Below are 13,660 nucleotides of genomic sequence, written 5' to 3' on the forward strand. Positions count from 1 at the left end.
TCGGCTCCTTCTATTCCAATTATGCGCAGATTATAACTCTTGTCTTTGTCCACTAGCTCCTGGATTAGTCTGCCCTGGAGCTTTAACATTTCTTGGAGTGTGGTGATTTTCTGGTCCATATCGGCTGCATCATCCTCCAAGAGAGAGATTCTGGATTCAATATGATCAATTCTTTGTGCTGTGGATTCAAGTGTGGAGTTTATGGATGTCAGAGATCTATTTATGGTTGCCAGATCAGCTCTGATTGTGGAAATTTCTTCCTTTAAAGAGTTGTATTTTAAATCCATTTTTTCGTGCATTTCGCTTTTCAGGATGTTAAGGTCTTCTTTAACGGAGGTTTGCACTATATACATTTTTGTTTCCATTTCTTTCATGGCTTCGTGAAGGTCCTTCGAGACTTCCATTCTAAACTTCTGGAATTGTTTTCTGATTTCATTCCTGAGGCTTTCCACCATTTCTGCTAACATGGCCTCAGTTGCTTTTTCATTCTCCACCTCCTCTTTGGTCGTACTGCTTTTTGGAACTGGCGAGCTGGCTTGCCCTTTCATGTAATTTGTAATATTTCTTTGTGATTTGCGCATCTAGAGATCTGTAGGTGGCTTCCTTGGGTTGGCTTTGTGCTGGTTCCCGCTGGTCCTTCAGTGGGAGACTTGTTTGTGTCCTGGCTCTGGGTTTGAGTTTGGCTGTTGAACCTTACTGCCCAATGGGTGAGCGTGACCGTCTCGGTTGTGGCTGGGGTGGTCACCCTCACTGCACTTGGGGGGTAGGTTCTGTGTCTTTCTCTGCAGGATAGTTTCCTGCTGCTGTGTTGTGCTGACCCTAGTGTGCCCCTGGTTGGCGTTTGTGGGTTGCTGATTCAGCGTGGCGTGGAGGCTTTTCTCTTCTTTGGTTCTTTTTTCCACTTGGTACTTTGGTCAGAGGAGCTCACCTCTCAGATTGAGATTTGCTGATGAGAGGCGGCTTGCCCACCTGTGTGGATTGCTCCTGTCGGAGCAGCTGTTGCTGTTGAGGGGTGGCCCGACAACCTGTGCATAGTGTGCCTATCAGCACGGGCGTTGCTGCTGGGGGGCCCTGCCCACCTGTGCAGAGTGCGCCTATCAGAGTGGCATTGCCGCTGGGGGGCCTGCCCACCTGTGCGGGGTGCCCCTGTCAGAGTGGGTGTTGCAGCTTGCCCGCTTGTGCGCTCCCGTGGAGGGTTGGGCAGGTGATCCTCCTGGTGGAGGGTCAGCACGCTGGCCTACACTGGCCCTCCGGGGGGCGCGTGCGTGTGCACTCTAGTGCTTCCTTTGGGGACATGCTGCCCCGAGTTGTTGGAGGGTGCTTGTGCCCTCTGCGAGTCTGCTGTAGGGGGTCAAGTTCAAGTGTCTGGGCGCGGGTTTGTGCCCACAGACTCTGCGCCTCCGCTGTGAGGGGGGTGTGTGTTCGGGCCCAGGTGTCCCTGCTGTGCTGGTGTTGCACACCAGTGAACCTGTGACTGTTGTTCAAAAAGTCTGTGAGGACCAGGGCGCCTCAGGTGGGGCTTCCAATGCCTACTAGTCCCTGGGCCCCTGCAGGGGAGGGGGTGGGGCCAGTGTGGCCAGGTTCAGGATCCTCTGTTGGGGCTTTGGGGGGGATACCTCGGTGCTGCTCCGCCTCTATTAGTTCCCGTGTCCTCCTAGAGGTCTTAGCACCACCAGATATGGGCTGCTTTATTCCCTCAGGATAGGGAGGGAGCTCTGGCTTCTTTGCAGGTTTTGGGTCTCTGCTAAAGCTGGTCTCCCGTTGGGGGGGGAGGGGGGTAATGGGGAACTTACTGGTCCTGGGTTGTGTGTGTGTCCCGCACTGCTGTGGGCTTTTCGGGGCTGTGGTGCTGGGGTGTGGCGATCGGTCATTTGGTGGTGGTGGCCCCGGCTATCCCTGTCTGCACTGCAGGGTCCCCTGCTGCTTATGTCTGATCCCGGCTGTTCGGTCCCGCAGCTCCGGTCCCTCGCCGCCATCTGTCTCAGTTGGTCTGCACTCCATCTGGGGTCTGTGGAGCTAGTGATGTCTGGACTCTGCGCTCCTGGCGTGACTTTTTGACTTTTGGTTTGCTGACGCCGGGGCCCCTTTCCCAGCCTGGCCCTGTTAAGGCCAGGGCCAGCGGGTGTGTGTGGGGGAGTACCCCAGAGATTTTCCGGCTCCATGCAGGTTATAGGCTCTTCTTTATTTGTTCTTTTTTGTTTCCTGTGTTTCTCTGTTGCTTCTGGTTGCTGGGTTTGCTGGATTCTTGATGGGGTGTTGGGTGCTGGAGTTCCCAGGTCACTATTCCGTTGGAGCAAGTTGGAGTGCCTCCCTATCGTGAGGGCACCATCTTCCCTTCCTGGAACTCCCTTCTATTGAGCTAGGATATTCTTTCACAATTGCTGTTGGCAAAGCATGTTAGGCAACTATTGCCAATAAACTTGAAAGGTAGCATGTGATAAAAGCTATTTGATTTCTAGGTTCCAAAACATTATCAGTCTTTTTACTCAAATAGTTGATTACAGACAGCTTCAAAGTGGCATGCTCTGGAAAAGTCTAATTGGCAAGACATACTTATCACCTATAAAATACTACAGACTAAATCTACCTGTATGTCTCTTCCCTGACAGCAAGGTGGTCTCTTTTTCTGAGGATTAATCAAATACCACATTTGAGTGTTTCATGAGGAAACTGAGACTTGAAGATATGAACTGCCTGGTCACTCAGACAATACCCAGAGGGCAGACAGTAGAGTTCCAGTGTTTAAAGACATGGTGTGGGACAGGCAAATCCTCATACCTTTGATGTTCTAGAGCACTGTAATAAAAGAGCCGTACCCACAGCTGCTACTCAAGGAATCAGCACAGGTATGAATGAATGCCCATTGCCTTGACTAGGGTGGCACTGACCAAGGGCATTGCAGGAGTATAGGTGCTTCCTCCCATCCAGAGGGGCCATCATGACTTAGCTACACATTCCTGTTATATTCTTGGCCTACTGTTGGCATTGGCCCAACTTGGGAAAGGTGGTAGTGGATGACATCTAACCAGAGCATCTAGAGACACTTGGCATGGAGAGCTCAGCCCTTTCCTTTTAAAGCCATGTTGTGCAGTGAACAACTGGGTCACCCACTCTCTGGGCTCTTTTCAGAGGGTAGGAGGTTCAATGAAGTGTGTGGGTGTGGAAGTGGTGTTGGTTCACAGTAAAGAAGCTCTCTGTTGACACTTGAGAGAGCTATATCCTTGAACTTTGTGATCAGTAACAAAGGTGTCATTTTGATTTGTTCAATCTTTTGTTTAACTTCTCATTAGGATCAGAGCTCTGGTGGATAATAATCTGTTGGGCACCCTACAGGGTCCTATCAACACAGCCTGGTTAGACAAGCTGAGGACAACAGAAGTGTAAACTGGCCACTACCAAAGAGAAGCTAGGCTTTCTTTATCTTTAGGATAAAGAGGCAGATGCATCAAGAAAGAGTGTTAAGGGAAGAGAAAAGCTAGGAGACTTCTAGGCTTAATCCTATCAGATCTTTGTAATAAACCTCCTTTATGTGACAGTGGTCTCAAAGGGTCAGATTATTCATTACATCCTGCCTACAGTCCATCACCCTTCCCACCCCCCTCATACTCCCCCCCCCCGCAAAAAATATAAAAAACTTCATTAGACAGAAGGTATTGTCCTTATACGAATCCTAACCATATAGCAACTACCTTCATAAGGTGAATTAGAAAGCCATGTCTACATAGGCAACAGATAGCCAACGTGGTAGAAATTTCAATCTATCTAAAGGTGAAATGATAATACAAAGTGCCTAACAGGTTGTTCATCCTACAAATTAATTGTGTGTGTGTATGTTGGTCATGGGGCTTCAATTCAGGGCTTGAGTGCTGAACTTGTTCATTCAAGGCTAGCACTCTACCACTCTGAGCTACAGCACCACTTCCAGTTTTCTGGAGATAAGAGTCTCATGGACTTTACTACCAGGATGGCTTCAAATTGTAGTCCTCAGATCGCTGCCTCCTGAGTAGCTATCAAACTAAAATTTTGACCTACAAAAGCTTTCTCCAGGCTAAATGTTAGGGACTGTAAAGCCTGGTCTGAAGATGATGGCTGGCAAAGTTCAACCAGTAAGATTTTTTTTTTTTAATCAGTTTCTCTCTTTCAGCAGACAAGGGAGAGGCAAAGTCTCATTTAGTTTGGTTTCAGCTGATGAAGAAGTAAGCACTAGGAGGATGTGAAGGACGACCATAGGGAGAAGAGGGGAGATTACTAGGGATTAATGGGAGGAGGCATGAGATGTTACTAGGCAATGGAACAGGTCCCTGGCAGGACACATCCATGCAGAGTACTGAAGGAGGCAGGAGATGAAGGGAAGAAAAAGGATGGGAGTGAGATAGACAGCAAAGTGATGAGCAACATATACAGGAAACAGACAGAGAATGGCAAGAAAAAGGAGAATGAGAATCAAACATGTGCAGGGAAAGATGGGAGCAGTGTACGGGCAATGACAGGAGCAGTGTACAACAGTACCATAAATGAAAGGTGGAGAAAAGGGAAAATGCACTCAGACCAGGGGTGCTGCTGCACAGGGGACAGGGCTTAGGAGGAAGAAAAGATGACAATGCAAGATGGTACAAAGCACATATAGCAAACAAACAATGGACACTCACACACCAGACACACAACAGGGCCCCACTGTGCTATATATCTGGGTTTACTCTGCATGGGTCCATTCCCCCCACGTGCTGAAGAGTACTGTCTTTTGTTTATCCCAGGTTTCAGGAACAAACATGGGGCTTCAACACTGGGCTTAAAAATGTTTTCAAGCTACTTAGCTGCAGTTCATCTACCATGCTGCCTTTTTGATGGGAGACAAAAGCATCATTTTGCTCTTATCTGTGGTCTCATACCCTGGTGTGACTGGAGGCTTGCAGAAGGGACTGCTGCCAAGAGGACAGACACAGCTCAAAGCTCCAGGGTCGCTTCTTGGAGATTTAATATTCATGAGTTTCTTTCTCTCTTTCAGCAGACTGAAGTACCATGTAGCAATCTCACTATGTCCATGCTAAGAAGCACAACTGATTTGCATTCCTAGTTGTGGCTCCAGTGTGTAAATGTTTCAGAGAGTAAGGGTACAGAAGTGTCCACTGAGAGAGGAGCTAGAATCTTGCCAGTGAAGTAGAAGACACAACACACTCACGTTCTTAGAGACCGTATGCATTCTAACGAGGTAGGCATGACTCTTTGTACAAACTATCTAGGTTTATCATTGTTATTATTTTTTATGAGCTCAACTTGGAATCATAATGAACACCTGAGAGAACAACAAATTCCTCCTCAAGCATATTAGAGATGGACAAATTTGCTACAGAATTAAGTGGGATAAAAATAGGAAAAAAATAAGTTCTAAAACATAAATCTGCAGATGCTGGCAGATTCTTATACTGAACTAAAAAAGCACCTGGATAAAATCTAAAGCTTTGGCTAGAACACATGTTCATATTGTCTATACAAAGTTGTAAATAATTATACACAAACTTTTCAACAGTATCAGGAAGAATTATATACATTTCAAGAAAACATCTCTTTCTAGGCAATTTGTTCTTGAGAAAGAACTTTCCATAAGAGCTAAATTTTTCCCCAAACATGTGGTTGTTCACACAGAAGCCAAATCCTGTGTGTCAGCTGGTGTTCTATTCTGACAAGGCAAGTAAATGCAAGTAATTATGAAGTTAAAGTCTTCAAAAAAGAGAATAATCCTTTCTTATCCGCTGGTAAAAACAGCTTGCCTTTATTATAGAGAGGAGAATAATAACTTGGCCCACCAAGTCCCATCAAATTAAGCATGACTTTCTGTCTAAAACTTTTGTCACCAGGACATTTCTGATACATTGTATGTGTGCACCATAGTCTTTAAAATTTGGCTGGTGAACGGATTAGACTTAAGCCAGGAGGCTGGGTTTTCCACATGGTCAGGGAACAAACAAGTGGGGCCATTTTCTTCATTTATAGGAAATAGACACTACTAACCAGACATGCCATCTGGCTTTGGAAATGTTTGTTACCTTGATGGTTAAAAATGACACAGTTGTTCAGACTCTACCGACATGTAGTGGTGTATCTGAAACTTAGAAAGCACTTAATCAGTGTTGGTAGCAGTCAGGGCTGATTAATTCAAACTCTGGCGGAGTTTTTCTAACATACCTCATTAACTAGTGCTGCTGGGAACACCACATCCCATGATAGTTTTCTCACTCATTCCATTCAGTTCCTATGCCCAACAACAGTGCTGTCAAATTTTGGCCTTTAGATTTAAAATTTGCAAGTCTCCTTTTTCTTTCAACTCCTTTCTCTCTATTCGCTCTTCTTCCACTTTAACCTCTCTGTGGCAATTCTTTAATCTTTATGTGGGTATTAGATTCGACTTGCTTTTGTAGACCCAACCAACAACTCAATTCTACTTTGCTCTTGCAGCCATACACATTGCTGCAGACATGACCCTCTCTAGCTCAGCCTTTTAATCTATCTTAGGTCCTGTGTTTCAGTCTTACCATTTTCCTGGCCCTAAAAGTTGCTGCTTCTAGGTATAGAGGATGGCCTTCATGTAATCCCCTACCAACTAATTTCTTTCTCACTCCTTTCAATTATTCACAGCTTACTTATCCATTATAAACGTGGAAACTTAATTTAAAAATCTACAATAATGACACAACTCAGTATTGAGTAGACCCTAGAAGAGCATTATGATTATGGCATGATATATGTAAATATTGCTTCTCCAGAACACAGGATCTATTTCCTCATCAAACAAGGCTGATGGTAGCTGCCTGGGATCCCCAATGGCATCACAACAAAGACAGAATCAGTTCTCCTGAAACAAGCATTTATAAATGTTTTATAGGCTGTGCAGTCAATTTTTTGACTCATTTCTCAAGCTAATATTTTATATTTCTGTTCAGCTTCCTTGATGTCTAAACCTTAGTGACCTGCATGTAGTATTTATTAATATATTACTTAATTAAGAAAAACATAAGACATATACCTTGGAAGAGCATTTACTTCAAAGATGCAATTCTGACTGCCTAACAAGCTTAGATACTTCAAAGCATTTTTTTTCAGTATCTCAGACAGACTTCTGACACCACTAGCAGAGATTACTGAGGAAGATAATCTTGGATGTATTTTCCTTCATACTTTATTGTATGTACCCCCCAGGAATTAGAGGGATCATTTGGTACTTCTGAAACACTAAACATACTGTGAAAACAGAAGCAGTACCTTTCTTTGTCAATTTTTAAAGAAAAATTAAAAAGTGAGATTTCTTTAATAGGATACTGAAAATTCAGTTCTCACTGAGGCTGCGTGACTACTGTAATCTGGTTTTGGTGGCAATGTGGGTAAGACTTTTGCATCATTTTCATGCTAAATCAACTCTTTCTGTTTCTTTTCATGTGAGGGGTCCCAATGGTAAAGACAATTTTCACAGGAATGGTAGTAATAGTAATTTAATAATAATTACTGTAATTATTAAATATGACTTCTGCAATAATTACTATTGTGTTGGCATTTGTATTCATGGGACAAAAAGTTACAGTAGGCAAAAGTGCTATTTGTAACCGAGGATCTAAAGCCAAAACACCAGACCAATTATATAGTAATTACTGTACTTTTCACCACCACCACATATTCTCAATGAAAAAGCTTCCAGTTGAAAGTGATGAATGGTGAGAATATTAATTTTATTAGACCATCCTTATATATTTTCAACTGCATTCCATAAGCAAATGGCAAGGCTACAGGTAGTACCTCTACCTGTAGATGGTACTACCTGTATGAATGACGGTTGTTGTTGAGACGTGTCAATGCACCTGTTGGGAGTATGAGCCAATTTCCCAAGGAAACTCAGTTTATTTGGAGAAACAACTAACATGCGATACCTGTTCAGACTACATTATCCACTGAGTATTTTCACAAAAAATGAGTGCAATGAGTCTGTCACTCCAAGGACAGTGTGGCTCAAGATAAAATTTACACATTAAGCTCAAGTTCTTGAAAACTGGCATCTGCCACTATGGACCTAACAGCTTCCTGATATTTATAGAAAAGAATTTTCTGGTGAAAATCATGATATTAACAAATATCTATATTTTTGCTTTTCTATTTTAAATATGTCAAACTTTTGAAGATCTACATAATTGGAATTGAAAAAATATGATATTATGAATCATGCATTAGTAAAATCCATTTAATGTTTAAGAACAATGGGATTTAACACAATAGAATATGAAAAGTTCATGAGATTTCAGATTCTACACTGAAACAAACTGTTAATGCCCAGATTATTATCTGTAGATGTTTACTTCAGTTTATGCTTTTATTGTAGTACCAAAAAATTCATAACTATATGAAAAGTTTACTAAGAATTCCTTCTAGTTGGTGTGATGGTGCTCACCTGTAATTACAGCACTGAGAAGTCTGAGGCAAGAACATCGAAAGTTCTAGGTTAGCCTGAGCTACTAATCAAATTCAAAGCTAGTATGGACTGTACAAACTGAGACTCTGCCTCAAAAAACACAACGTCAACACACCTTTCATTTCCAAATACACATATCTCTGTGTGACTAGACTTACTGCATGGACCTTTAACCAAAGCAATATTTTAAAATAGACTTAATACAAAACAGGTATTAAGCTAGACAGGAAAAGAATTTGCAAAAGCATAAAAAAGAACATGATTTTTACTAAAATTTAAAAGAAGTAGTATGAGACATATAATACTGTAATCTCTCATCTGTGATTTCTCTTTTCTACAGTATCAGTTTGACCTGTAGTCCAACATATTCTAAATATGCTGTGGGTTTTTTGTTTTTTGTTTTTTTGGTGGTGGGGGTGGTAGGGGAGAAGGGGGAAATCCTGGAGCTTGAACACAGGGCTTAGGCATTGTCCCTGAGCTTCTTTTGCTAAAGGCTAGTACTCCACAATGCCACTTCCAGCTTTTCTGTTTATGTGGTACTGGGGAATGTAACCCAGGGCTTCATGCATGCTATACAAGTACTCTACCCTAAGCCACATTCTCAGCCCTAAATATACTGTTAATTATTTTGAGAGAAAGAGATCACATTCATATAATGTTCACGCTTTATAATGTTTTAATTGTTCTATTTTTGTTTCTAGATGTTAGTGTTAATCTCTTACTGTGTATACTTTATAAATTAAACTTTATCTTAAGTACATATATGTAGAAAAAACAGTATATCTAGGAGGTATTTATATCTGTGACTTCAATGCTGGAATATATCCCCATGCCTAGAAGGGAACTACCAAATACGTAAGATTTGTATGTACTCACTACCTTACGTATATAACTGTAATCCCTCTGTTCATCAACTGGACAATAAAATTTTTTAAAAAGTCATGAAATATGGAAAATAAAACTTTACCATATAAAGATGAATTCATAAATGGATTTTCAAATTCCAAGTCATATGTTACCAAATTAATCAAGCCATTATTTTTTAATGCTATCACTCAAAATAAATGAAAGTCCTTTAGGGTGATCCACTTCAAGAGGTGTGAAGAACAAAAAGTTTAAGGTTGATTTACCAAGAAAAGCTTGTGGAGCAACATTTCTTTGAGTGTTTCTTCTACCTTTAAGAATACATATCTCACAAAGTGATTCATTATAGAAGAGGATCCATGTTGGAGTAAGTTTAAAAATGTCGAGAATTACATTGGCTGTCATTCCCAAACACTTACAGTCCCTACAAGCCTGCTAGGAGCTCAGAGACCTCTAAATCTAACAGCTGTACATACTCTATAGTCAGTGTTTCCCATGCTACCTCAGAAAGTTTGTGAATGTAATACGCTGGCCATACGACCCTACAGAAGGGACATTGGCTACTGGAAGTTCACTGAGACTTACCTTCAAGGCGTACCACAAGGGGCACTTTGAGTTCTAGCTCCCGGCAGGCCTTAGTGATCCCATTGGCAACGATGGCACAATTGACAATACCACCAAAAATATTGACAAGGATGGCTTCAACCTGAAATCAACAATAGGAAGTTATCCATCAGAGTATTGGCAGCTAAGAGTCTGAAAGATAACTGAAAGCAATAAATGAGACAATTAAAGACTTCTTGTTTGTAGTTTTACACAGAACATAAAACAATAAAGATAAAGGAATGTTAGGAAAGTTACAATTTAGTAATTAATAAATAACAATATATGACATTGCATAGGAACTCATACTGTATGGGTTATGATTTCTTGGAATGAAAAATAAACTCAATCACTGTTCATTTATCTAATACATGCTGCCTTCTGTATTTTAAAAATATTGTTATATGGAACTAGTGCTTATTTGTTTATTGTGAATAGTGTTAAAATTTGATGCACTATGTCTCTCTGGTCCATAGTGTTAAATTTCTTTACTTGTTAGAGTTCCTGATGCAATAGCTCAAAATTAAAAATTATCATTTGTTTCTCTGCATAAACAGGTTAGGATAGCAACTTTTCCATGCTTCTATAGTAGTTCCTTGATATGCTAGGGTACAACCTCAAAAACCAGAGGTAATTTAATTATCTTAGACAAGAACCTATTTGATTAAAAGCAACATCCCCAAATAAAAAGACATAGTTCATACCACAGTAATGATATAAAGATAGTCAAGTTACTGACTGAAATTTGTCAGAAGTGTAAATTTAAAACCAGCATGTTAACTTGTTTGTACATATTCCATATTCAAAACCATGTGAGCAAAAAAAACTTGTACTTGTCTTGACTTGATAAATAGGTATAAGAAAATCCTGTATAATTAACATGAAGAATAAGATAATGAAGACAATTCATTACCTAGATTAATTGATAACACCCACAGAAAATAGCTATTCATCAAGCTCAAGGCATCAAAGTTTCAACAATAGAATCACAATTAAACTACGTTACACTAATTGCAAAGTATATATGTATATGCTGCATGCCATTTTTAGATAGTGTTGTTTCAATGTGCTAAAATAACTACACACAGCATGAGAAATAGTTAGATTTGTAGAGCACTTAATTGTTTAGAAATGCTATTACATATATTTTCATTCTTTCTTCTGACCCCTCCCCAAATCCTATTTTTTCAGTCAAGTGTGTCTGGTCCTGTCATGGATAAAGCCTTTGGGAACACACACAGCCAACATGTAGCAGTGGTGAGCTCTCTGTCTACTGATTGTTTATCCTTGCTTATTGGCTGCTAAGCCAGGATCCTGGTTTGCTCTGTGATCTTTCTTCAACATGGTTTCTCATGTGCAAATGAGAAACTGTCCCTAGCACAGAAGGCACTAAAAAGGCCTAAGATGATACAAGTAAAATGTTTACTGTGTGAACTTAAATGTACTTAGTGGATATTTTATCCATTATTATATTTATTATTATTATATTTATATTATTGTTTATATCCATGTGAATTTATTGAGTGGGTAGTGAGGAGAGTGGTAGCTAGGAAGAAAACCTCTTCCAGAAAACTGTAACCATGATGAACTAGAATATAACAGAAACACAAACATACTATCGTTAATAAAAAGGCAAGGTATTACAAATAAACAAAATGAGCAATATTTTTCAAACCAATTAGGAATTGGGGCTACTCTCAAAGAAGAAATCTCCCAATACCATTAACAGCAGGCCAACTGGTAAGCAGAAGTTTGCTTCCTAATGGCAGCTATTAAATGCTGTTAGTACTGAGGTTCAGTACAGCAGTAGTTTCCAAGTAACAGTTAGGCAGAGGGGAACTTGCCAGAACAATTGAAGAAAAAAACACAGTAATAATGACTCCACAGGGTCTCGGATAGAAACAGGAGAATACTGAGGCTAACTAAGGTTGTGAAAGAGAATTAGGCTTTCCAGAAAGCCCTCACTGGCACCTCTATGCCTCTACATTGTTCCAAGTACACATTCTTTAAGGGCAAGTTCAGATGTCAACTTCTGATGGATACTTTCCTGTCTCATTAAATTACAAGGAGTTAGGAGTTACAATGCTTAATCTATCTAAAATTGTGATTGCTCTATAGAGTAGATATACAGACATGTGAATATAACTAACTGGGGGTGGGTGGGAGAGGATAATGAACATGCCTGGGACCCTGGGACTGAATTCTGCTCTCAGGGTGAGTTTCCTGGGGAATCATCAAATACAACCTGCGGTTCTGGAATTGCCTCATGGGTGTTAGCTTCCCATGAGCCTCCGTAGGGAGGCTCTTTCTCTGAGATATTAAACACAATATATCACTGTGTTTAATGAAACCCCAACATTAAAAACAGATGTTCTTCATACAACAACTTGTACCTAAAGGTCAGTTAACCACTTCAGCTGGTGGTAAATTCACAGATCTCAGGGAGAAGGGAGCAATCAGAAGGACAGCACAACTATCACCAACCATAACTCAGAGGAACTACAGTTGAAGGAGAAAGTAATCTGAGGTGAGGCAGGAAGTGGCATGTGCCAGAGGCCAGGGATGAGAAGGTGGCACTTTTAGCTTATTCTTTCCATTTCCAGAGCTGGGTAAAGGCAAGATTTGACAGTAATTTCCATGAGAAGTAGTGTGTGCATGTCAGGACAGTGATATAGGGACAAAGAGAAGAGTGTATGTGAAAATGAGTGAGAAAAATAGAGTAACCATATGCAAACATGAGAGAGAGACACATAGATAGAGACAGTGACAGAAAGACAGACAAGTGTAGAGTGTAGTGGTACACACCTGTAATCCAAGCAATTTGGATCATAAGTTTGAATTCAGTCTGGACTATACTGTGAGACCCTGTGTCCAACAAAATGGAAGGACAAAAATTAAGAAGGAAAGAGAGGGAAAGAGAAGGAGAAAGATAGAGAAGAAAAATGTAAATGTGATAGCAAAGAAAACAGGCTTTGAGAAGGGACTAGCAAGGCAGTCTCTTATAAGAGCAACACAGGGGCTAGAAATAAGGCCTAGTGGTAAGTGCTCGCCTCGTATACACGAAGCCCTGGGTTTGATTCCTCAGCACCACATATATAGAAAAAAGCCGGAAGTGGCGCTGTGGCTCAAGAGGTAGAGTGCTAGCCTTGAGCAAAAAGAAGCCAGGGACAGTGCTCAGGCCCTAAGTCCAAGCCCCAGGACTGGCAACAAAAACAAAACAAATCAACAAATAAGAGCAACACAGGCTGCTTGGTCAAGGAGGTGGGACTGTTCCAGGCACACAGTGCCTTACCCCACAGTGACAGGAAAAACACCTCTGGAGTGGTGAGAAACTCCTTATCTGAGAGGCTGCCACCTGCTTCATCTCCTACTAGAAAGTAATTTGCTGAAAGCATGCACTTTAATGAAAATCTGATTTAAGGCTTCACTCTGGGCCAATTTCTATAATTAACTATTATCATTTTCAATCTCAAACTGAGAATAAAATTAAGACAGTTTAAAAATAAAAGCCTTGTGACATCATCATCATTATTATTTAGCATTTATAAAGCATGTCAGATATTCAGTGTATGTCTCACATGGTCAGTCATTTTAAAACCACTAACTGCTGTTCCCTTCTCATACCAAGAGCAACTTTTAATTGTTGTTTTGTTTTGTTTTTCCCTGGTATGGAGAACGAAAGGGGAGCAGTGCTTTATCTGTGTAAGTGCTCAGAGCCCAGAAGCTCCCTGAGTGCTTTTA

General features: G+C 40.9%; 1 protein-coding gene across 1 annotated transcript in view; it reads right to left on the bottom strand.

Annotated features, from left to right (window-relative positions):
• Window positions 1-13,660, bottom strand: part of Suclg2 (succinate-CoA ligase GDP-forming subunit beta) — a 239,120-nt gene that overhangs the window by 12,286 nt on the left and 213,174 nt on the right. Inside the window, exon 10 of the mRNA XM_048356121.1 lies at window positions 9,902-10,022. Within this exon, the coding sequence (XP_048212078.1) occupies window positions 9,902-10,022 (121 nt within the window). The remainder of the gene's footprint in view (window positions 1-9,901; window positions 10,023-13,660) is intronic.

This window comes from Perognathus longimembris, chromosome 10, assembly GCF_023159225.1.
Source record: "Perognathus longimembris pacificus isolate PPM17 chromosome 10, ASM2315922v1, whole genome shotgun sequence".
Lineage (NCBI taxonomy): Eukaryota > Metazoa > Chordata > Mammalia > Rodentia > Heteromyidae > Perognathus > Perognathus longimembris.